We start from the raw sequence: 27,838 nt of genomic DNA, 5'->3' as shown, positions 1-27,838 counted from the left end.
ACATCCAGAACATGCACTCTGCATGTTGTCTCGATGTTGTGAATTTGTGCCAAGTTTCTTTACAATCCTTCAAGCAGTTCAAGAGTTACAGAGCAGACACGAAACACACTCATATGACTATTGACCCCTAGGTGTGACCCTGACCTTGAAGCAAGCCATCCAGAACATCTGCTCCGCATGTCGTCTCAATGTGGTGAACATTTGTGTCTTTGTGTTAAGTTTCTTTGAAATCCTTCAAGGGGTCAAGAGTTACAGAGCTTACACACTCATATGTCCTTTGACCCCCCAAGTGTGACCTTGACCTTGAACCAAGCCATCCAGAACATGGGCTCTGCATGTTGTCTCAATGTGGCAAACATTTGTGCAAATGATAGTTTCTATGAAGCTGACACATAATTGCTAACAGACGGACGGATTGACAGACATGGGTATAACATAATACGTCTCTTCGGGCGTATAAAAACAGAAGTAAAGTGGAAGTACATAAAAACATTATCCAGAATTTCTAAGTCTAAAAGGGACATAATTCAGAGAGTACTTCTCCCACAATAATGCTATTTGTGTCGTATGATGTGGGTGAAGATGTGGAACAACTAAAAATCCATTGTGTAAGAACCAAGACAGAGTGAATGTGCACAAAATCTTTAACCTGAAGATGTAAATTAAAAGGGGGCACAATTCATAAAATATATTTTGTTACATAATACAGTCATAGTAAAATGAACTAATTGTATAGAAACAAAGTTTGTGTACCAGTCTTTGCAATCCTACTGTGACATCATATCACTTGCCGGGGTGGGGGTCCTTACATTTATAGGTTAATTGACCCTTCAAAATGAAGATTTATTGTCTCTCAATGCCTGCTGATCCACTGTGTAAGTAGTTTTCTCAACAAAACATCAATCATTTACTCTTTTTCCTAGAGAGGCTTCTGTTTTCCTAGAATTGTCTCAGATTCAATTTTCTGCTAAATTACTGCAAGCTACCATACTGTATTGATTTCACATGATTTGCAACTTTCTTCCACTTTTAGGAGACTTAAGAAACCTTTAAAAATACACAATGATTTATTGCTGCAATAGACCTCAGGGTAAGCCTTATAAATTACAGCAATTGCCTAAGAAGGCCAAGCCCCTGAGTGCTCTTTAACTTTCCTAATTTGTGCAAAACATTTAAGGTCAATGTGTGAGAATGCTATAAAAGATTTACAGTACCATTTAAAGAAATCAGGGATCTAAATTTACATTCTTCAAAGACATTTGTGAAGCTGGGAGGCATTTCCAGTAATATTTTTAAGCATCACCTTTTTTTTCATAACATAATTACCAATCTATATTATGCCAAATCGACATACCTGTCTACTGACATTTAGTTCCTACTTTCATTTCTGGTAATGAAAAGAGATCAGGGGAGGTAATTACTCTAGTTTGTCCCACACTTGTTGCAAACTCAGTTTCTTTTGGAAGCCAGTGTCAAAAGAATAATACATTGTAGCAAATAATAGGCAGAAACATTCTGAACTATGCTTACAAAACAGTATATCTAATGCTATCATCTATCACTTTTTATTTTGCATTAGAAAAAAAATCCCTGGATGCTATCATTCATTTGATGCTATTTTCTAACCATCTCCTCTGTAAAAATCTAACCATTATTGTGCAACATTCTTACCATCAAAGGCATATCATGTGTTATTTTTTGTCTTGCAACCTGCACTGGAATGACTATACCATACACCCATCAATCTTTCTCCCTTCAAACAGAGCAGATGGTTTCATAGGAACAATTTACAGTTAATTGACAGCACATGCAGCATGTAACATGTGGCACACTTTTACAGTCAAAATCTGTGAAAACCTCAGTATCTACAGAGGTATTTCATTCCTCAATGGCTTATAGGCCATAGTTTTACTTTCAGGTGATAATGCACTGGTAAAACATTTTAACACTTTACAAAATTTCTCTAAATATCATTGAAGTGACATAGCACAACCCTGAGGTACATGGAGACAAGGGATAATTAATTATATAATATAGTTATTATTTTTTTTCTCTTAAATAGAATTCTCTTATTCAGCATATACACTCTACTGGGCATTTAAAACAGTCACACACATTTACATTTTTGATCTGAAGCAACTGCAAGAGAATTGTTGGTCAATAAAACTGAGTATTTATTTGCTGAATCAGCTATTTTCTATTTACAAGTCTTTTTTTCATCAACACACAGGGTTGGTTGATGTATTTATTACTGAGCAAACATAAAATATGATAATTTCTACCATATTATTGATTTCAAAAGTTTTATGTTACTTTATGGTCTGCATTACTGTTTTTATACAGCACACCAACATAATTTGGTCTTGTAGCAACATTCCAGTTTTTCATGGGGCAGGAAGACCCAAGGTGCTCCTCCGAGCATTATTTCAGCCATTTGTGTGCATTTGGGCAGAACTACTGACCTTCAGTAGGCCAGCTAGATTGCTTCTTCACATGGAGCAATATTCTAACCGCTCCTTCAGTAGGCCAGCTAGTAGGCCAGCTAGACTGCTTCTTCACATGGAGCAATATTCTAACCGCTCCTTCAGTAGGCCAGCTAGATTGCTTCTTCACATGGAGCAATATTCTAACCGCTCCTTCAGTAGGCCAGCTAGATTGCTTCTTCACATGGAGCAATATTCTAACCGCTCCTTCAGTAGGCCAGCTAGACTGCTTCTTCACATGGAGCAATATTCTAACCGCTCCTTCAGTAGGCCAGCTAGATTGCTTCTTCACAAGGAGCAATATTCTAACCGCTAAGCAGGATTTTGAACCCATAGCAGTGAGGGGGCAACTGACTTGGAATTCAGAAATCTTAACCTTTAGCCTGCTAAATTCCTAAAATGGACTGGTCCATTATTCAGTTTGGGCAGTACCATTTAGTATTTGAAGGGGTGTTCACTGAAAATTTATTGACTGAATAGCGAACAGTGCAGACCATGATTAGCCTGCACGGATGTGCAGGCTAATCTTGGTCTACACTGGCCGCAAAGGCAGAATAACTCGCCGCCAGCAGGCTAAAGGTTAACCACTCAACCACAGAACCCACCATCTACATCTCTCTCCCAATAAATGATTTTGATTACCTTAACTAAATAGAATTTTAAACTTTGCCTCGGTAGGATGAGCCAAGTTGTAAATGTATGACTTGTAATTAGATTATGAATGTCTATATTTTGTAATGCTTACAATATAATGTAATACCAAAACTGAATGATGAATTGTTATTAATCAGACAAAAATTGTACATTTTGAAATCTATCTACATTCATGATTTTATCTAAATTTAACTTGTTCATATGTTCTGATATATATGAATTGATATTATCTACTAAGTATAATACCTCCCAAAACACCAATTCCACATTATGAGATGTTGGGTTTTCAAATCTTAAATTCTACCAGCTCCATGAAGCAGTCTTAGTACAAAATAGGAGAATAATGATTGAGCCTGCCTGCCTGTAGATGGATTAAAATCCAAATGCTGCTTAAACGATTGATTTTAATGCTGCAACATCTCATGATAATTATTATTATGTATTTAAGAAGCCTAATTATTAGGCAACCATAATCCATTTGTATAATTGTAGGAACACAAATTGCCAAATCAACCATTATTACATGTAAACAGTAAAGAATATGGATATTTTAATCTTGTAATAAATAACTAGAAGATGCTTTTGTAGAAAAGCCCATGTCTCCCCCATTGCATATAATATGGGCAAGAAGTCAATAGGGGACAGGAGCAAAACCTCAAGAGACACTGACGGTTGGCTGCAATAGGGATCATCTACACGGCATGTCCAATCATCCCAAGAAGTTTCAACATTCTGGGCCTACTGCGGTTCTCAAGTTATGGAATGGTTTTCCATGTTCTGGCCCCTGTGACCTTGATCTTTGATCGAATGACCCCAAAAGCAATAGGGGTCATCTACTCTGCATGTTCAATCATTCTATGAAGTTTCAACATTCTGGGACAAGTGATTCACAAGTTATTGATCATAAATGGTTTTCCATATTTAGGCTCCTGTGACCTTGACCTTTGCTCAAGTGATCCCAAAATCAATAGGCATCATACACTCTGTAAGTCCTATCACTTTATAAAGTTTGAAGATTCTGGGTCGAATGGTTCTCAAGTTATTGTTTAGAAATAGTTTTCAAATTTCTGGCCCCTGTGACCTTGAACTTTGATCAAGTGGCCCAAAAATGAATAGGAGTCAGCTACTCTACATTTCCAGTCATCCTATGAAGTTTGAAGGTTCTACGTTACGTGGTTCTCAAGTTATTGATCAGAAACCGTTTTCCATGTTCAGGCCTTTGTGTCCTTGACCTTTGATCAAGTAACACCAAAAATAATAGGGGTCATCTACTTTGTAAGTCCTATCACCCAACAAAGTTTGAAGACTCTAGGTCAAATGGTTCTCCAGTTATTGATCGAAAATGAAGTGTGGCAGGCAGATGGCCCCTGTGACCTTGACCTTTGATAAAGTGACCCAAAGAACAATAAGGGTAATCTACTCTGTAAGTCCTATCAACCTATTAAGTTTGAAGGTTCTGGGTCGAATGATTCTTAAGTTATTGATCAGAAATAGATTTCCATGTTCTGGTCCCTGTGACCTTGACCTTTAATAATGTGATCCAATCAATAGGGGTCATCCACTCAGCAAGTCCAATAATCCTATGAAGTTTCAACATTCTGGGTCATGTGGTTCTCAAGTTATTGATCATAAATGGTTTTCCATGTTCAGGCCCCTGTGACTTTGACCTTTAACAGAGTGACCCCAAAAGCAATTGGGGTCATCTACTCTGCATGTCCAATCATCCTATGAAGTTTCAACATTCAAGTGATTCTCAAGTTATTGATTGTAAATGGTTTTCCATGTTCAGGCCCCTGTGATGGAGTGACCTTGACCTTTAATAACGTGATCCAATCAATAGGGGTCATCCACTCAGCAAGTCCAATAATCCTGTGAAGTTTCAACATTCTGGGTCATGTGGTTCTCAAGTTATTGATCATAAATGGTTTTCCATGTTCCGCCCCCTGTGAACTTGACCTTTGATGAAGTGACTCCAAAAACAATAGGGGTCATCTACTCTGCATGTCCAATCATCCTATGAAGTTTCAACATTCTGAGTCAAGTGATTCTCAAGTTATTGATCATAAATGGTTTTCCATGTTCAGGCCCCTGTGAACTTGACCTTTGATGGAGTGACCCCAAAAACAATAGGGGTCATCTACTCTGCATGTCCAATCATCCTATGAAGTTTCAACATTTTGGGTCAAGTGATTCTCAAGTTACTGATCATAAATGGTTTTCCATGTTCAGGCCCCTGTGAACTTGACCTTTGATGGAGTGACCCCAAAAACAATAGGGGTCATCTACTCTGCATGTCCAATCATCCTATGAAGTTTCAACATTTTGGGTCAAGTGATTCTCAAGTTACTGATCATAAATGGTTTTCCATGTTCAGGCCCCTGTGAACTTGACCTTTGATGGAGTGACCCCGAAAACCATAGGGATTGTCTACTCCATACCCCATAAGCTCCGCCACCCTATGAAGTTTGAGGTCCTAGGTCAAATGGTTCTCCAGTTATTGATCGGAAATGAAGTGTGACGGACAGGACAAAAACAATACGTCTCCCCCAGTGGGAGGTAAATATAAATATAGAAGTTGAAAGTTTGTAATATTCAAGACCATCAGAAACAAACATATCTTTAAAAACCAATAATTTATTTAAATAATTTTCTTTGTCCGATAGTGATGTTATAGCTCTTAAAAATGCACATGGTATGTAACTTATTTAGAAATATTATTGGGGTGGGGCATGGCATAAGTAAGTTAATGCAGATGTAAATATTCACAGCCAGCAAAGTCATATTCTTTCAACATTAGTAAACTAATATAATTCTCATAAAAGTTTGAGAACTGCACTTAATTAAATGGTTGAACTTTGCTAGAAATAAAATATGACATAAACTTGGCTCATCATACCAGGTAATTATGAATGTTATATCATTCTGGATGATAAATCTATCAAGGTATGAAAACAACTTTCAGACACAGTGGTAAATGAATATAAGATAACCTTTAATTCATCTAAAATTAACTAACAAATAATGAGTAATTTGAAACTTATCTTATCATGAAAGATTTTCTTCATTCATAAAACACAGACTGTTTTTTTTTCGCAACAGGAAGTACCGGTAAACTGAGACAAGACAAATGGAAGGAGAATATTCTTTTTTTAAAGTTTTTATAATGGATTTTTACATACAGATTTGTTTGTTTCAACACTTTCCACACCACTTTTTAAACAGAAAGGTAAATTATTCCTGTTGAGAAACTTTCATGCCTCACACCACCTTGCATATATTCACAATGGTGATGATGCTTTAAGTGTGCTCTACACATTAAAATAAAGATGGACCTCATACCAGCACTTGCAAGCAACTGACAACCTCCCCATAGAAAACCAAGGTAACACAGAAATACTTTATAAATAGCAGCACAATAATGTATGCTGCAAACTCCAAATATAGTTTTAAGTCTTGAGCAATTTGCATAGGAACTGCTGAGCTGCCCAACATATTTAAACAACTGAGGAATGCACAGCATCTGATACAGACAAAACTTCACACATTTCTGGAATTACAAAGTGCTGGCAGCTATTATAAGCATGTAAAGCAATAAGTGGTTCAACTGGAAAACAATTGGCATTCAACCACAAAGCAGATCTTAAAACCTCACACTTTCCTCTTTTTAATGGCATCTTCAAGAAATAAGAACAAATTACCTGGATTCTGTAATGGTCTTCATCTTCTATAGCAGTTCCCTTTGCAAATACCACACTTTCATAAATTCACAACAATCTGGTAGCCATTGTTTGTAAACACATACAATATTTTAAGGTAAATACTTAACACATTTCTTTATCCAAAACTGTCTAGTAGTACCATGAAATTCTGTAAGATTTTCCACACTTTCAAAGGTTAAAACTCCACACAAAAATCAGCAATGTAAGTATAAAGATTTCACAGACAGCTGAGAATATAAGAGGAGGTTTTATGAAGTACACTATAGGTCAAATCCATCTGACTACTGCATCAATACATCACTGTCAAATATTAATGTCAAAATGAGTTAAATTTGAAAGGAGGAAACTTGTAAAATGGACAATAATCCTTAAAGTTCATCAGTTAAGAGTTTTATCAACTCTCAATCATGGAGGTAAAAAAAGATATAATCATCACACTGAGAGGAAGTCTCTAAACACTAGTAAGGGTGAATGCAAAACCCCTTAATATTCCAGGTTCTTGAATGAGGTATTTTTAACATCTGTGAATACTTATGTAGGAATATCATTAAAAACTCTTCATTTTTAGGTAAAAATGATTGTTGAGTACTTGTACAATGAGATCTAGAACACATTTATACTTGGTGTGCATCCTGGGATGAAACTAAAGCTTTTTACAAGAAGTAATAATATACTGATCATCATAGTACATTTACTTTCATAGCAAGAAAAAGAATTCCACGCACATTAGGATTTCACATTTGGTCAAAATAATTGTCATTTGCGGGGACTTTACTATTTTTCTACTTCTAGTAACAGATGACCTTGACCTCAACCCCATCAGCACCAAATACATTCCAAAGCTAGGTCTGCATTTGGTGACAGTAAATCCATCCAAACTGAAGTTATTGATCGGAAACAGTGTTTGACATATCATGCCTACTCAACTTCCTTCCCCAAATCTAACAATGGTAACTTACGTAAATTAAATCTAGTTTAAAATGAAGGTACATTTACTTACATTTTGACTCCAGGTGGTGGGTCCCATACACACTCCCCCGAGGTGAGGTTGGCGTACATGTGCTCCCGAGTCCGAGGTTCTATTATCTCCACCCACTCCCATCTGAAATAATACAAATATGAATCAATCAGAATTATCAACTGCCTTTTCCGAACAAATAATCATGACATCATTACATAGGACACAAACCCATGACCTCCAGCTAAGGTGTTCAATGCTCTACAAAGATTCACTTCATACATCCATCACCATTGTGTGAGAAATCGTTAGAATTTATGTTCATTTTATTCAACAAGAGGGCCAAGATGGCCCTACGACACTCACTTGTGTAACACACCATAACAGTGTAAACATGTTTTACCTAGTGATTTCAAAGAGACAAATATTCTGACCAATTTTCATCAAGATTGGACCCAAACTGTGGCCTCTCGAGTGTAAACAAGCATTTTCTTTGATTTGAACTAGTGACCTACTTTTTTAAATCCACATTACCCAGATTCGAACTTTTCCAAGATTCCATGAAAACAAACATTATGACAATGTTTCGGGAAGATTGGAGCAAAACAGTGGCCTCTAGAGTGTATACAAGCTTTTCCTTTGATTTGGCCTAGTGACCTAGTTTCTGAACTCACATGATCCAGATTTAAAATTATCCAAGACTTCATGATAAAGATTCTGACCAAGTTTTATGAAGATAGAATCAACAAGGAGCTGCATTCAATAAATGCTTGATGCCCCCGGTGGTATCCTTGTCAATACAAAGCAACCTAAGTCCAAAACGAGGTCAAGGTCAAACTGAGGTCAGGTGATGTTTGAAGATGAGGAATGGTCACAGGTTACATCTGTATTAGTATCAATTCATTCTTGTATGCGGTATTGATGCTAAACGAAACGGTCCCATTTGGTTAACCTCGTACAGACGGACAAACAGACGGATGGACAAACGAAGGACGGACAGGACAATCACTATATGCCTCCCGCATCAGTAGATGCCGGGGGCATAACAAGAGGGCCATGATGGCACTATATATCGCTCACCAGAGTTGATCTGGCCAACTGACCTAGTTATTTACCCCACATGAGCCAGTTTCAAATTTAACATAGAGATCATCAAGACTAACATTCTGACCAAGTTTCATAAAGATTGAGTCACAACTGTAGCCTTTAGAGTGTTCACAAACTTTTCCTTTGATTTGACCATGTGACCTTACTTTTGACCCTAAATGATCCAGATTAAAACTTGACCTAGAGATCATCAAGACAAACATTCTGACCAAGTTTCATAAATACTGAGCCACAACTGTGGCCTATAGAGTGTTCAAAAGCTTTTCCTTTGATCTAGCCTACTGACCTAGTTTTTGACCCCACATAACCCAGATTCGAACTCGGCCTAGAGATCATCAAGACAAACATTCTGACCAAATTGCATAAAGATTGAGTCACAACTGTGGCCTCTAGAGTGTCCACAAGCTTTTCTTTTGATTTGACCGGGTGACCTAGTTTTTGACCCAACATGACCCAGATTCGAAATTGACCTATAGATAATCAAGACAAACATACTGACTAATTCTAATGAGTTTCAAACCTGAATTGTAGTCTCTAGAGTTTTGACAAAATTTTTCCTTTGATCTGGCCTACTGACCTAGTTTTTGACCCAAAATGACCCAGTTTCAAACTTGACCTAGATCATCAAGACTAATATTCTGACCAAGTTTCATAAAGATTGGATCATAAATGTGGTCTCTAGAGTGTTCACAAGCTTTTCCTTTGATCTGGCCTACTGACCTGGTTTTTGACCCCACAAGACCCAGTTTAAAATTTTACTTAGAGATCATCAAGACAAACATTCTGACCAAGTTAGGTCACAAATGTGGCCTCTACAGTGTTCACAAGTATTTCCTTTGATCTAGCCTACTGACCTTGTTTTTGTGACCCCACATGACTCAGTTTCGAACTTGACCTAGAGATCATCAAGATAAACATTCTGACCAAGTTTCATATTGATTGGGTCACAAATGTGGCCTCTGGAGTGTTCACAAGCTTTTCCTTTGATCTGGCCTTCTGACCTAGTTTTAGACCCAACATGACCAAGTTTCAAACTTGACCTAGAAATCATCAAGACTATTCTGACCAAGTTTCATAAAGATTGGATCACAAATGTTGCCTCTAGACTGTTCACTTGACCTAGAATTCTGACCAAGTTTCATAATGATTGGGCCACAAATGTGGCCTGAAGAGTGTTCACAAGGCAAATGTTGACGCACGACGGACGCCACACGATGCATGATGGACAATGACCAGTCACAATAGCTCACCTTGAGCACTTTGTGCTCTGGTGAGCTAAAAATATACTGTTTAAGTTATGAAATCATGGCATATTCTTGTAAAAGGTCTTGTGACATTCAATATACAAAATCAAACCATGTTCTTGCAAAAGGTCACATGAATAAGTTTATACATCAAAACATGTTCTTGTACAAGGTCATGCGACTGTGTTACCAAATCAAATCATGTGCTTGTAAAATGCCATAACACTGTTGTTACCAAATCAAAGCATGTTCTTGTAAAAGGCAATAAAACAGTGTTACCAAATCAAAGCATGTTCTTGTAAAAGGAAATGACTGTGTCACCAAATCAAAGTATGTTCTTGTAAAAGGCCATAAGACTGTGTTACCAAATGTTACCAAATCAAAGCATGTTCTTGCGAAAGGTCATCAGATTGTGTTAGCAAATCAAAGCATGTTCTTGTAAAAGCATTTTTTAGCAAAAGATCACATGACTATGTGTTACCAAATCAAATCAAACCAAATCATGTTTTACTTAAAGTCCATAAAGCATATTCTTGCAAAAGGAAAGATCTACTGGTATATATAATCCTACATATTTCTAGCAATATGGAGGAAATTGCCTGAGGGTCATAACATATACAATTAATAGAATTTCCACTGATTCCATCATTATATACAATATTATTTACAATTATCTCCTTACTTCTGCAATAAATCCCTGGGGAGATGGTGCTCATCTTTTATATTATGAGGGTTAATGGCAGAAGCACTGCACAAACAGATGACTTTGAGAGGAGATACAGCAATTTTACCATTAAATCGCAAAATTGACAATAAGGTCAGAATGTTCCAGGCATATAATGCAATAATGGAAAGCTCATAAAATGAATATTAATGAGAATATGGCAGCATTAAACTGGGCAATATGATACATTGGTCTACTATTTCAGAAACACTGACTGATTTTCATTGCATCAAATTATCATTGTAGTTCCTATAACCAACAGATTTTTTTTCATTTTCTATATCCACCCCACAACTGTAAATTAAACATAACCATGGTAACGCTATGCAGTTGTTACAGTGCAATACCCCCTCCTCCCCACTCACCATCCCCACTCAACTTATGTGATTTTGACATGACTTTCTGCTCATTCTTTCTACCATTATTACCCAAAAAACAGAACCAACGCAATGTTGTTATTATATCGCTTTCCTCTAATCAAATGTCTGTGAAATCTGTTCTTGAATTATCTTGATCTTAGCAAACTTTTATCAACTATAAACCACTGGCTAAGTCTTATACAAGTTTTAAAATCTACTGCAGTTACAGTACCTGCATTTAAATGACCAATTTTTATTCGTTTGAAGGAGCAGAACTTTTCAAGCTGTGAACCTTGTTTTAACATAATAAGACACAGGATAAAGATCTGGCTGCAATAATGAATCCAATCAGTTTAACAGCTGTATAATTATAAAACTCATTTAAATGTTAATCACTTTCATTCACATACCACGGTAGTTCCAAAAACATGTTTTGTGTCACATTATAAATTATTTTTTGGGCCATATGATTGTGTGTGTTAGGGTTTTGTGTTTTTGGTTCAACAATATTATTCAGTCATATAAACACCATTGTCAACTTGTAGCAGCGAGCACTGTAATACCCAACTTTATAAGTACTTGGAATATCACACCGAAAACATGTGACATGATACCCCACCCAGTCATATTATATGGACGCTGGGCTGACCAGTTCTAGTCCTATCCTCTTAATGCTGAACGTCAAGCGAGGATAAGCTACTAGTACCATTTTTCACTTCTTTGGTATGATGCAGCAAGGAATCGAACCAACGACCTCCCACACTTGAAGTGGGCACTCTACACTATGGGCAGGATTCATTATTAAACCCTTATTCCTTACTTCAAATTGCTGATATTCCATACATTCAGGTGAGTTCTCCTGGTTTAAACACAATAGGTTAGGAGCACAACACAATGAATTGAGAGCTTTCATGTTTGATCCTGTTTTCTGTGACAATCTAACAGAACATAGAACCAAAGTAATCCATTCACCACATTTGTTTCATGTACGACAGTTGTCAGTTACTTGTGGAAGATGGGTCAGTATCTGATTACTAAATCCAGGAAACTCACTGATGTTACAGAACTGAAATACCATTGCAAAACATTATTATAATGACATGGAACAAACACGTATTTTCAGATAACTGAAACTTAGCTACTGCAGTATCTGAAACTCAATTAGCAAAGTTTATTTGATGGAAAAGTGCTAATTACCTCTTAATTAACAACACTTTCTGTTTTAAAAGATAAAGCAAATTTGCCCATATTCAAACCTAGGACACATACTCAGATAAATTTCATTCCAGTTTGGCATCTTCAGCAATCAGAGAGGAAACAACTTACTTTCTATGATGATGTTGATGATGCAATCCATACATTTTCCATGCTACACGTCGCCCCACCCACTCATGATATGGACATCCAGGACTTATCATAGGTAACGATCCGAATTTTGCAGATTGCATTTTTGTATATTCACTAATTTTGTCCCTTTTCTATATATCCCTTTTTATTCACATTTAAAATGTTAAGTCTTCAACAGACTGTAATCCTTATGAACTTTTAAAGCCAGCATTAATGCACCTCAAAGTGTATTGCAAAAGCTTTTAAAGATTATCATTATTGTCAATGACTTCACACAACGTACTGTTGCTATAATTCCATCATTGAAGAAGGAGCGAGAAAACACAGCCTAATTTGGAAAATCCCTGTTTATCTCTCCATATCTTAATATTAAATGAGAGATTACGGCTAAATCCAGGTGGTCAATGACACTCAATACTGTCACACATATATTCCATTCAAAATTACACCATTTTTCGCTGATAGTAATCTCAGTTTTAAATCCAGAGGCCGATCAGAAAAGGTCAAAACCTTCATCTGTAAAAATCCAATCAGTAAGCAGACCTTCAGTAATGCATTAAGTTTAAAATAATAAATAAAGCACATCCTTATTTTGAACAATTTCTGCTACATTTATTCTGATATTTTAGAATTTTCAGAAGTATTTGCTTTGAATTTCAAAATACAGTAAAGAACCAAAATGCAAAAGTAAATGCAACTGTCAGCTAGACCATTATTAAAGATAATTATAAACTCTGTTAACATCATTCTAATAGTTTTCTTTTTCAAAATTTTTGATTGAGAAAAAATTGAAGTATTTATACATTTGTGTATTATGAATATGTCTCAAGTATATTTTTTTTATAAACATTCTGTAATATTTCATTCCCAATCCCTAACATTATGATGGACTGTACCCTCACCATGATACAATCATACTGTTGAACTCCGAAAGATCAGACATACATTAATTATGATATAATTTCTGGTAAATATTATCACAGGCTATCAGTATATATATCAATGCCTGTATAATAAAATATTAATCTAGAACCGATCTAAGTACAACAAGATTTTCCAGATTTCTTTACTCTGACCTATCGATAATACATTCTTAAGTCGTGTTGAATTTTGTCATTAATTTCAGTTTTAGAAAAAATCCTAAAATTTGAACTCATCCCTTTTCTCTACTGAAATTCTTGAAGAGGCAATCAGGCACCTGTTCAGTAAGTGTTCAAGTGTAGAAAGTGAATTAGAATATGTGGAAAAAAAGAACATGAAAGTTTTCTATTTAAAACAGTTCGTTAATCACAGCAAAAATCTGTACTCCCCCATGATGTTGTTTTATCTAAACTTGCCAGTATTACAATAGGATGTTTATATTTTGTACAGTATTGAGAACCTATGCTTTTGTTTTCTCTAATTAGGATTTCACGGAACCACCCTAGCCTTCAACCAACCCACATGCAATATCACTTTGCACTACAGATGTCTAGAACACATGTAGGTTTTCTGATTAACTAAAACAGGTTGCTTACAAAATGAACAAACTTATCATCTACTGGCTTAGACTAGCCACTAGCCTGATAATAAAGATATTTCTACATTTTCACCTTTTTTTGTCTAATTCCATTTCATAGAGACAAATGCCAGTCTATTTTAGAGATTTTCACAGAGGAGCTGTGTTAAAATTATCTATGATATTGGATATTAAACCATAAAAATGTAAAAAGACATAGCATAATCTATGAGCTAGTCTACAACTAGCTAGCTGACACACAAATATTTTCTAATGTCAATCTACAATGTATTTTCTATTTTTGTCCGAAGTAACTCCCAAAGTTCTTGTGGATACAGTTTCATCTACTCAGTTTGGAGACCGTATGTTTGAACCCTGCCAGTTTAAAACCATAATGATTTATCATTCCTTCATGAACTAATATAAAGTAGTATTAACTAAAATTGTATTAAAGTTATCTATTTTCAAGGCATTTAAACATGAACAATTTAGTTTCACATCCTACTGAATATTGAATTCCTCCTTTAACAAAAACCACATTGAACACTTAATCCATCAAGAGTTTACATAATACACTAGAATAATGTTAAAAGGAATGTTTTAGTCTTCAATCACACTCAATAACTATTTACATATAACTGGCACAGAAAAAAACTGTTTCTAATTATACTCTAGTACTCTAGTTGTTTCTTTGAGATCTTTTTTTCTTAGTTTTCACTGATCCTACAGATTTCACTGATCTTTAATCACAAACATTCCTCTAGTATACATAGAGGAATAAGGTTATCATCTTTATGAATGGACTTCCTAAACAATTGTTAATCAAAATACTACAAACAGAAGCACCCTACTTCATTTAGTTTCCTTCTAAAGGTACTACTCCTAATGTAAAAACATTCAAAGTAGACACAAGTGTGTGAGTCATTTGATTTAGTACTTTATTGTTACAAGAAAGAATAGCCATGGCTTAAAAAAAGCCTTTAAACCACTCTAGCAGGGGGAAATCCATGCCCACCAGCCCCTTAATGAAACCCCTGCATTTTACTCATGGTCGTTTTCACTTTTACTAACAGACTTATCACGTGACCATGCAGGCCCAAAGATATCTTGGCAACCTGTTATAAAATTTCAGTATACAAATTGTCTTACAAGTACAAAGTTTTCCACCTACAAACATAATCCAGTTAATAATTACCAGTTTTATCATGCACAGAGGCAAATGTGTTTTTCGTTTTGTGCACTGTTAGTTTTTACAAACCGATTAACGTTACTAAAACAAAATGGTCTCAAGAAATTTACAAACCTGTTAAGTTAAACCATATAAAATCGACATGTTGAACCATCATCTCTTTCGTCTCCAGTAAGCAGTCAGCAATATATTACAACCATTATTTGGGAAAGTCGGCAAAAAATCTTACCCAAATTTGCATTGTATTTCGGACAACATATATTCGGATAAGTCATTACAAAGTGTCAAAGAAATAAGAAGACACCCGAGTTATTCAAGTAAATTTCTTTTACTTTATTTACTGAAAAAAGTATAACTATGAGGAACCATCTCCAGGTAAACCCCATTCAATACAATGTTTTCGGGAACATCAAAGCTTTAATTGGCAACCTCTGTATAATTGTTTAATGCAAAAATGTATTGTGTGTTTAGTCCTTTTTTAAACAAGTGGGCCCTGAAGGCCCTGTATCCCTCACCTGACCTAACTCTAACCCCTTATAACTAGCTTTTCCTTTGATTTGACCTAGTGACCTAGTTTTTGACCCAACATGACCCAGATTCGACCCTGACCTAAAGATCATAAAAATTAACATTCTGATCAAGTTTCATGAAGATACAGTCCTAAATGTGGCCTCTAGATTGTTAACAAGCTTTACCTTTGATTTGACCAGGCGACCAAGTTTTTGACCCCACATGACCCAGATTGGAATTTGACCTTAAGATCAGTATGATTAACATTCTGACCAAGTTTCATTAGGATATGGTCATAAATGTGGTCTCTAGAGTGTCAACTAGCTTTTCCTTTGATTTGACCTGGTGACCTAGTTTTTGATCCCACATGACCCAGATTCCAAACTGACCTAAAGATCATCAAGATTAACATTCTGACCAAGTTTCATGAAGATACAGTCATAAATGTGACCTCTAAAGTGTTAACAAGCTTTTCCTTTGATTTGACCTGGTGACCTAGTTTTTGACCCCACGTCACCCAGATTCAAATTTGACCTAAAGATCATCAAGACAAACATTCTGATCAATTCTCATGAATTTCAAACTTAAAATAAGGTATTTTAAGAGTGTTAACAAGCTTTACCTTTGATTTGACCTGATGACCTAGTTTTTGAACCCACCTGACCCAGATTTGAACTTGACCTAAAGATCATCAAGATTAACATTCTGATCAAGTTTCATTAAGATATGGTCATAGATGTGGCCTCTAGAGTGTTAACTAGCTTTTCCTTTGATTTGACCTAGTGACCTAGTTTTGGACCCTACATGAATCAAATTTGAACTTGATCTAAAGATTATCAAGATTAACATTCTGACCAAGTTTCATGAAGATACAGTCATAAATGTGGCCTGTAGAGTGTTAACAAGCTTTTCCTTTGATTTTTTTGACCTGGTGACCAAGTTTTTGACCCCACCTGACCCAGATTTGAACTTGACCTAAAGATCATCAAGATTAACATTCTGACTATGTTTCATAGAGATATTGTCATAAATGTGGCCTCTAGAGTGTTAACAAGCTTTTCCTTTGATTTGACCTGATGATCTAGTTTTTGACCCCAGATGACCCAATATTGAACTCGTCCAAGATTTTATTGAAGATAACATTCAAACCAAGTTTCATTAAGATTGGGCCAAATTTGTGACCTCTAGAGAGTTAACAGTCAAATTGTAGACGACGGACGACAGACACAGGGCGATCACAAAAGCTCACTTTGAGCACTACGTGCTCTGGTGAGCTAAAAAAAAAAAAAAAAAGAAGTTGATGAAAATGGTTTTCTCCCTTATTATCCCAACAATCTTTAGTTAGAGTACCTTTAGTGAGTGTCAGAGAGCAGTAATCCTCCTCACCACATGCCCAGTGTGATAATTAGGTAATGTATACATGTGGTGGCTGTAAGCCTACTAGATCATTACCTTTGATCTTAAACAATTTACCTATATTTTGATTGTTTTCACATTACCTGATAGATCAATGAACTCTCCTATAAATGCAATTTGCTGATTATAAAAATGCAAATGATTAGAGTGTTTGATTGTATCTAATATATAAATAGAGTTACTGATAAATCACTGAATTTTGTTCACATAAAAATGGTGACAAACATTCTGTAGGGACATGGATTCCTAGATTTCAAATGATAATACAGTACAACCTCTCCAGAGTGGCCCTCTCTTAAGCAAAAACCTCTCTATAACAACATCATCAAAATTTCCCTAAGCTGAAATATACTATCAAATTTACCTCTCCAGAACAACAACCTCTACATAACAGTCAATATTTGTATCTCCCAAAGGGTGTTGCTCTACAGAGGTTGCGCTGTACTATCAAATTTCACAGCATAATGCATTCTGATGTATAAAATGTTTCTTTTTTTGTGAAGTTTTCCCCTGCCCCCATCCCAATCCCTATTTTCTAATGCAAAGCTACCTGGATTAATTTAGATTTAGAAAAGATTTCTTTACATTTCATATGTAATTATTGTTCATTACTTTTTTCTATCTACTTTTTTTGTAAACATCATTAATTTCATTTAATTTGGTTCAACTAGTGTTCTCCATAAGTACTGGACACAACAATAACAACTGAGAAGAGGATTTAGACACATTTGTTTGACGGAGAACATTTGCCTACTCACAACACTGGTGCAGACAATAGTGCTGCTATAATGATGTGATTTTTTACATAATAAACCTTTTTGCACTGCAATTTACAGTCCAAGAGTTTTTATTGTTATTATATCAATCTTATCTCTGTAATATCAACAGATAAAGTAATAAAATAAATTTAAGTGTTTGAAGATAGCAAAAATAATATAACTCCACTCTCTGTCTATAATTCTCAAACTTTTTAAATTCTGAAATGAACTTAGTTCAACTTGTTCAATTTTTATATCCCATTATGTTAATTCTCATTATCTCAAATTATCTCAATGCAACACAGTAAAAAATATGAGTTTTATTTGGATGCACTGTCTCAACCACTGTAGTAATCATACTGGGCACCTGGCAATAAAAGTGGTGCATAATGCAGCAGTCATAAAACTATAATAATCTTCTGATCATATGTGAATTCCTATTGGAGTGACCATCACAGTAATTGGACCATTTATCTCTTTCAATTCTGTCAGATAAAGAGTCAGATCTGTTCCATTAAAATTATCATTCTGTAATTAAAATATGCAACAGGAAATCCTATTTTTTCAACAATTTATAATATTGTAAGACAACTCAATTTCAAAATGTGCCACCAATGAGTGTGATCCTTGTAGGGGATGTTGGGGAATGGGACCAGGAGTACAGGTTTAAAGGCCTATCACTACAGAGAGGCAAATGGTTCACTCAGTAAAGTTGTAATTAAGGGAAGCTAATACTTTATTGGTAGTCATCATTAAATTTCACTGGTTCTTGATTGGTTTCTACAGATAAGTTTAATTAACTTTCAATTACCAGGAACCATGAACTATCTTATTTATGAGACTCTGATGACCCACAAGGAAGTAAACATTAAACACTGACCAATAAAACAATGATGTTCATCAGCAAAAGGTGTTAACTTATCTTGAGGAAAACCAGAAGTTAACTTGGAATTCATACTTCAAAGCATTTTTATACATTTTGGTACCACTTTTTCTACAAGGTACTGGTTTATTTCTCCAAATGTTGGAAAAAAACATTTGTGTTTTTTGTTTACAGTCAGGGGTGTGGAAATCCCGATATTTTTCAGTTGTCCACGGACAAATGAGACTTAAAAATCTACTTGTCCGCAGTCAAAACTTACTTGCCCGGATTTTCAACATTTTAGCATGCAAATAATTCTTTATTTTGGACAATAATCTACAAGTAGTAACAAAAGCGAACATAACAAAGTGTAATACTGTAGCTGTTTCAAAAAATAAGCTTTTGACACTTTAGCTTGTTTCGTCCGTGAGGCCGTCAAACATTCAACAGTAATACCTTAAGACTGCTCATCATGCCATGTGAAAAAGCATGGCACTTTCTGACTGTTAGAAAAACAAACATGAAACTTCCTGACTCGTACTAGTGAGCTCTTTGTGCTTTGACTATTTACTTCAATTTTTGTTGGCAGACGAAGTTGTAACCGTTGAATAAATTTGTCCAAAACATTGTGATAACTGTTTACGTTTCCGGTTTCTATTCGACAAGTTACCATGTGCAAAAATCATGCGAGATCATGATAGGGAACCAATCAGAACGCAGAGAAAGAGCTGCTAAATTTAGACACAGTATGGTTTTCCAAAAACTGGAGAAATCGAGAGGCCCTTGGCGGGTGAAACATCCGTTTCATACATCAAATTCTTTTATAAACTCCATAAAGTTGAAGTACTGCTCAGCGTTCCTAAATTATTCTTTTCTTTTTTCATTTCAAACCAGAAAATTTGTGCTTGTCCGCGGACAAACGGAATGCGAAAACTCACTTGTCCGCAGTCAAAAAGTCCCGAGTCGGACAAGTCGGACATAGGAATTCCACACCCCTGATAGTGACACTAATTTAGGTTACCTAATGCTGATAATTTAAACAATATACCAGAGCTCCCAGGTTCTGTAACACAAGTAAGACAACTTCATCACAGAGAACTAACGACTTCAGACATATTGGTTTCTGTCAGAAGAATGGACAACATTTTCTAATACTGCTGTTCATAAAAGATGCTAAAAATACTGCTCTTAGAAAATAACTGCATTTAACTGCCTGTAAAACTGCTTGTTGTGAAAACATTTACAAAAACTTCAAAATAACTACAGAAAACTGGCCACCACCAGTTTTTCAATCCTCCAGTTATATGCAGTTTCTAAAAAAACTGTTTTTTACTGGTCATTTCATGCTGGGAACAGTTTTAATAACTGGCAAAGAAGGCAGTTTTTCTGAAAAACTGCTGTTTCACTGCAAAAGGACTGCAAAATTGAGCAGATTTTTTCCCTAAGGGCATATACCATGACAAGGAACTGCATGCACAACCTATCTCCCAACCTCTCCGCTGATGCACTCTGAATGATCGACTGCTTTACTCCATTTTCATATGTTGTACCGGGTGTTTCTCACAGTGAGTTATATCTTTCAATCAAACTTACAATGTTAAAATTATTATTCAATCAAAGAAAACTAGCCCAATTGTAAGCTTTTTACAAAGTTACAAAATGTACAGTGTATATATTCTTACTTCGACATTTAATACAAGAACAAAACAAAAGAAATCTAACAAAACTTTTAATGAGGAAAGATGTAAACCTTACATAATACTGCATTAACAGATGCAAATCTCATACCTATTAAATATCCATCAAAACCCAACACTTGCAAATACATTTCAAAGTTGAAAAAGTTACAGTAAGTGACCTGATGTAATTCAAGCAATCTGCATCACTAATTGAGGGTTAAATTACTAACTGCAGAGAACTGCAGAGGTTATCTAAATGCAAATGTCAAACATAATGTGCAAAATGCACTTCTCTCAAAGCTATAATCATTTTAGTACATGACAAAATGTAACTTTGAATAGCATGAAATTTTAATTCATCAAGCCGTTTATGTTCAATATGAAGTTTATTACAATTTAATATTGTTTCCAAGAGAAGAATGACAGATTTTACTGTTAGAACCTTGTCCCCATTCCTTTCACCCCACATTCTGTTTTATGGCAGGGCATTTGCAGATACATATAAAACTGAGAAATTGTTGTTTTCTTTGGCATAAATTTTCCAAGTTTCAGCCGAAATATGCTATTTTCGGCTATTTTGTGGAAAATTTTTATCTGTAACAACGAAATAAACAAAAATAAGTTCCCATCAATAACAATGATTTTTCAGCAGATATGAAATTCCATTAATTGTTAATAAATGACTGCTCAAATCCTGCAATTCCATGATTCAAACTTAGTCAAAATATAACATGATTCAAACTAATATGTCAGAATATCATGTGATTCAAACATAGTAGAATATCACAAGTAAAATTTTCAGCTGAATCACCTGGATTGGGTTTCAAACTAGAATTATTTTGTAACCTATAAAATATCTACTATTTATATGAAATAGAATAAATCTAACTGTACTTTATATAAGCCTTAAAATTAACTGAAACAAAACTAAATATACTAAATATTAAATAAATATGGGGGGATTGTTTATAATGTTTTAATATTCCTTATAGTTGAAAGACAGAAACTTTTGATAGTATGGTGTAAAATTTGACGGTATGCAGCCACCGTAAAAAGACATTTTAAAATATTACCAAACCATGCCCTACCATGAAGCTTATCTTCCAGTGTCCGATAAATCAATTGCCCGGAGCCTGGGGGCTACCAGAAATTTTCGTCAAGCTACCAAAAGAATCCTGACGAAAGCCCACTGAGCAACCATAAATTTAAAGCATCAGCAGCCCGGTCTATGAATATTTTACAAAATCAACATCCGGTCATTTACTCAATTATAGCTTGCAATTAAAAACAACTGACCATGTGTAATGATTATCCAGTCATAACCGGTTCAAACTTAGTTAAACCCCGCCCATTATCGATAATTTCAACAGTAGCTGCAGAAACAGTCTCTGCCTTCTCGCAGATTTTTTCATCAACAAATCACGTCACTGAGCGAGTGCATACAGGTAACAGAATCAATGAATGAAGTGTTGATATTAATTGACAGATAACTGATCCTGTGTACTACCAAAAACTCGCCAATTAATAAATTATCCGAAAGCGGCCAGCTGATTACCGAGTGCCCTGTTAGATTTATTCACGCAAGCTTTAAATTAGACCATTGGTTAGTATATAATAAGTATCATATCTAAGCAGTCTGATCCTACCGTAATTTCAACTAGAAAATCCACAAATTTTAATGACTTTCGAAAGCAAGATAAGTTTAGAATGTCCATTCACGATTCTAATTACACCCGATGTTGTATGCAAATTTTTCCATTTATAATTCCTTCAAAAAAGCTATTCACCAGGTGCAATTTTTTATGATAAGTAACATCAAAATTTGAGTTTTTTTATGATAAGTAACATCAAAATTTGAGGAACTATCTCTGGTTTACCTTAGTGAGTCAATCTCTGGTTTACCTTAGTGAGTCAAGTAAACTGAGCAAAAACCACTTTCACACAACATTCCGAAAGTGTACCAGTATCCGGGTAGTACATGTATGTTTTGGATATATTTTTTACAGGCTGTTATAACTAGCACTTTTCTGTTTATGAAATATTGATGAAAGACCTAATCAATATAACATGAATTTTGATAAAATTTAAAATTAATATTAGTTTACAATGTGACCTGAAACGGACCTTTTTGTTATGTTGTAACATCATCTTGGTTTCAAGCTTAAAACAAACCAGGCCCTCCACAATGTCATATTCATGCGAATAAGTTGACATCCTTGGTGACATTTTTTAAGCAAAAGGCTTGAATGGTTTGACATAAATATAAAGTATGTAATATAAAAACCCTTTGTAAACTCTGTTACTGGTTTTGGGAAGATATCATTTACCACTTTATTCTGTGATATTAGTACGCAATAATCATAAATGCAAAGAATACATAACTATAAACATCTAGAAACTAGAGCTATCACTAAAGGTGATGAATGTACCCCCCCCCCCCCGCATGCACTGACACAGTACATTGCAATTTGACGCACACACGATTGCATAATTATGTGGACTGTATGTATATAGACTGTATGTATACAGTATAGTAACAAAAAACAAAGTCCCATAACTATGCAGAATATTTATCTAAAAGAATGTAACATGCACCATGCACAACTAGGGTTGGTACTGATCACTTGTGTGAAGTTTCATTAAATTGTGTGTAAGGGTTTGGTAGACCAGGCACGCACAAGATTGCATATGCAGACTGTATGTACATAGTATGTTAACAAGAAACAAAGTCCCATAACTCTGCAATTTTTGTCGCTGAAAGAACCTAACATGCCCCATGCACAACTACTGTTGTTACTGATCACTTGTGTGAAGTTTCATTAAATTGTGTCAAGTGGATGAGGAGAGATGGTGCATACAAGATTGTGTCTATGTATACAGTATAGTAACAAAAAAAACAAAGTCCCATAACTCTGCAAATTTTTTTTCTGAAATAACCTAACATGCCCCACGTACAACTACTGTTGTTACTGATCACTTGTGTGAAGTTTCATTAAATTGTGTCAAGGGGATGAGGAGAGATGGTGCGCACAAGATTGTGTCTATGTATATAGTATAGTAACAAAAAAACAAAGTCCCATAACTCTGCCAATTTTTTTTCTAAAAGAACCTAACATGCCCATGCACAACTACTGTTGGTACTGATCACTTGTGTGAAGTTTCATTAAATTGTGTCAAGGGGATGAGGAAAAATGGTGCGCACAAGATTTTGTCTATGTATATAGTATAGTAACAAAAAAACAAAGTCCCATAACTCTGCAAATTTTTTTTCTAAAAGAACCTAACATGCCCCATGCACAACAACTGTTGGTACTGATCATTTGTGTCAAGTTTCATTAAATTCTGTCAAGGGGATAAGGAGAGATGGTGCGCACAAGATTGCATCTACGGACAGACGACCAGACGGACAGACAGACAACCTGAAACCAGTATACCCCCCCTTACAACTTTGTTGTTGGGGGGTACAATAACACTAAATTTAGCGAGAGTCAATATTAACATCAAAATAAAAAAAAATTGTCATTTATATATATGTAGACTAATATGACAGAAATGTGTCTGCGGAACTAGAAACAAACACACACGTTTATTTTGATGTTTTTAAATTCATTAACCAAATATTGTTACAGACCCCTTTGATTCTCACATCTCAGTAAGTCGGGTTCAGATAGAGCAAGTTTATACTTTGGGGTTTAAATTTCTGAGCAACAACAAAACAAGAGCTGTCTGATGACAGCGCGTTCGACTATTCGAAGAATTGACTGAAGAATGGGTCAAATATTTCCACAGTATACAGACAAAAAAATAAATAGATTAGACAAACAAGTTCCTGATTTCTTGTTTCGATAAGTCTTGCACTAAATGGCATGTATGAACCAATTTCAAAGTCCAAAAGGGCCATAATTCAGTCAAATAGTTATGTACTCTTGCCTAGAGATGGAAATCATAATGATAAACAAGTGTTCAAAGTTTAAAAGCCATATGTCAAATAGTTTTGACAAAACGTGGACTTGTATGAAAACAGAACCAATTTCAAAGTCCATAAAGGGCCATAATTCAGCCAAAATAGATGACAGAGCTATGTACTCTTTCCAAAAGATAGAGACTATTATACTAAATATGTGATAAAAGTTTCAAAGCCACATGTCAAACACTTTACAAAAAATATGAACTGGTACGGAAAACTTAACCAAGATTTCTAAGTCAAAAAGGGCCATAATTCAGCCAAAATCCAAGATGGAGTTAAGTACTCTTGCCTATAACTGGATATGGTGATTGTAAACAGGTGTTGAAAGTTTCAAAGCTTTATCTCAAAAGACTTAGTCAAAATATGAACTGGTACGAAATATTAACCAAGATTTCTAAGTCAAAAGGGGCCATTATTCAGCCAAAATCCTTGATGGAGTTATGTGCTCTTGCCTATAACTGGACATGGTGATGGTTAACAAGTGTTGAAAGTTTCAAAGCTTTATCTCAAAAGACTGTCAAAATACGAACTGGTACGAAAAACTTAACCCAGATTTCTAAGTCAAAAGGGGCCATAATTCAGCCAAAATCCTTGATGGAGTTATGTGCTCTTGCCTATAACTGGACAATGTCATGGTGATGGTTAACAAGTGTTGAAAGTTTCAAAGCTTTATCTCAAAACACTTTGTCAAAATACAAACTGGTACGAAAAACTTAACCAAGATTTCTAAGTCAAAAGGGGCCATAATTCAGCCAAAATCCTTGATGGAGTTATGTACTCTTGCCTATAACTGGCCATGGTGATGGTAAACAAGTGTTGAAAGTTTCAAAGCTTTATCTCAAAACACTTTGTCAAAATATGAACTGGTACGAAAAACTTAACCATGATTTCTAAGTCAAAAGGGGCCATAATTCAGCCAAAATCCTTGATGGAGTTATGTGCTCTTGCCTATAACTGGCCATGGTGGTGGTAAACAAGTGTTGAAAGTTTCAAAGCTTTATCTCAAAAGACTTTGTCAAAATGTGGACTGGTACGAAAAACTTAACCAAGGTGTGACGCCGACGCCGTGGTGAGTAGGATAGCTCTACTTATTCTTCGAATAGTCGAGCTAAAAATGGTAGCCCAGTACCAGCAAGATTATAAATTTGTCGGACACTGTCTTCACAACTTACCTGGCCTTCATGGTGCTAAATCCCTTACTTGTTCCAATCCCGTCACAATGTATGACTTTTGTTATTCCTTCTGATTCATATTCTTACACATTATAAATTCATCATACAGTATTTTAACATCCCTCTAGCATGCTTGTTTTGTTGCCGATTGAGTATATCTTATCTTCACTATTTGTATTAAATTTCACCTCTCACCATTCCTCTGCTGTTCAAATCCTCAGCTAATACATTTATCTCACCAGTTTTTGCTACTACAACCTTTATTAGTCATCTATTTAAATAAATTTAAACTTATATCCACATAATTGCTACAGTGTATAACAGATATATACATCAAAGTTATCAACAATCAGTTGCATTGTTTGTCAAACAATCTGATTATGCATTCACAAGTGTTTCACTTTTTTTTCCGGCAGCATATTATACTGTATTTCGCTATGAGATAAACTCACATACATGTTTTCTAACCAGTTGCTGTTGTCGTTGGTTAAGTCAGAACATTCTCAGCATGTTTATGAATTTTCCTACATTATCCGTGAAGGAGAACAAATGCCGAAAGTCTTAAAAACAGTTAAAAGTCCATAGTGAAATTGTTAAACATTTTTATACCACCTTTAAGGAATTTTTGGAAAGTGACGTCTGTTTTAAAAATATTTGTGCTTTTCCTACTGGTCTAAAATGTCTTATGAACACATGAACAGTTCTAATCTCCACCAGTAATAGACAACTTTCCAACATGAATCAGAGGGTTAAGATCATATAATACTGAAATACAATGGAAATTTTATATTTCAAAATCCTGATTTACTGAATTCACTCGCTCTAAACAACTCTTAACAGGCATGACATGCACAGTCTAATCACTCCATATCGCAACTGTCAATTTTTCACAAATTTAATTTTGTTTTCACATAAAATTGTGGCAGATCAAGCACTGCTCTACCACCCTTGAGACCTTTTTACAAGACATAATATAAAGCTGAATGAAAACATTTCATGCCAAAGCAGAATCTTTTTTCACCAATAATGGAACCTGCATTATGATTTGAAATCAATAAACATGTTATAAATTACAACCACTACTCTGTATCTCTAATACCGTGTTCAGACTACGTTTTTAATCCTACATTAACTTGGGTTTATTTTTTAAACTCGTTTGCGTCCACACTATATGTGGTGTAAAACGTGAATTTTGTAAAGGTCAAGTGGTTTCTGTAATGTAGCATTAAAACTACCTCGGGAGGTGGTTTTAATACTACATTAAAAAGTAATGCTACATTATTTTACAAATGTGAACGCAAATGTGGGTTATAACTGGTTTTACAATCCCAAATCCACAGATCTTACCTTTTGGAGGAAGAATACCATGTGTTTCTCTTTTGTATCAAACAATTGATGCTGTGGCTGGCAAAAGTAATTGGACTGTTGTTGAAACAAAAACATTAAATTGCGATATGGAGTCATGCTGACGCTCAAAATGGACAATAGATGGAATGAACAGAAATTCTTAGATGAACACAGAAGTTTAAATATTGATGACCCCTTCTTGTTTCTGTTAGCCTCAATTCTTTGTAACCTTTTTTGCTTATTGCAAGATATTTGTTAACTTCCAACATTACATGTATATATTTAAACCACATTTCTTTGCCAAGTGTGGACGCAAACTAGATTATATTTTGATGGGTTTTGAATGTCAAATACCAATTATAGCCAATTAGTGCCTAATAAAAATAAAACCATTCTGCTAGTGTGAACACGGTATAAAAGACACAACTTCATGATATTCGATAATTTGTCCATCATTTTGCTTTATTCAGGGTTGGTAAACACCCCAATACTATTTGTGCTGGGAATAAAGGTAAAATGGGCTTTACTATATCCAGTTCTGGTGTTCAGGGCTCAACAAATTCTTTTAAAGCAACTCTTCCTTTAAGACTGTGAGCTGCCAAGAAGTTTCACTCGTCCTGCTATAATTTGTACTTGTCTGCAAATCACAAAGAATATGATTTTTTAACAGACAGGGTCTATCTTAAAGTCCATTAGAAATGGCCCTAACCGTAAATCTTGTTCTTGACTATCGAGCATCCAGCTAATGAGATCATAATGCTGTACTGTAATGGAACTGAGCAGATTTTAGTGTAGCAATTATCAAATTAAATTTTATTTTAGATCTGTTTGTTACCTGGCTTCTT

The 27,838-nt window shown here is 35.2% G+C and overlaps 1 protein-coding gene across 3 annotated transcripts in view; it reads right to left on the bottom strand.

The window, feature by feature from the left end:
* LOC123537297 (rho GTPase-activating protein 39-like) overlaps nt 1-27,838 on the bottom strand; it is a 126,412-nt gene that overhangs the window by 81,281 nt on the left and 17,293 nt on the right. The window contains exons 1-2 of one of the 3 annotated variants that reach the window (XM_053528468.1): nt 25,647-25,905; nt 7,857-7,958 (exon numbers count right to left, since the gene is read on the bottom strand). In XM_053528468.1, the coding sequence (XP_053384443.1) occupies nt 7,857-7,958; nt 25,647-25,657 (113 nt within the window). In that variant the 5' untranslated portion in view covers nt 25,658-25,905. Of the gene's footprint in view, nt 1-7,856; nt 7,959-12,574; nt 12,712-25,646; nt 25,906-27,838 lie in introns of those variants that run through there. The other 2 variants (XM_053528464.1, XM_053528467.1) reach the window with 2 other exon arrangements.

This window comes from Mercenaria mercenaria, chromosome 17 (assembly GCF_021730395.1).
Source record: "Mercenaria mercenaria strain notata chromosome 17, MADL_Memer_1, whole genome shotgun sequence".
NCBI lineage: Eukaryota > Metazoa > Mollusca > Bivalvia > Venerida > Veneridae > Mercenaria > Mercenaria mercenaria.
This window is presented reverse-complemented; position numbering and strand designations above follow the sequence as displayed.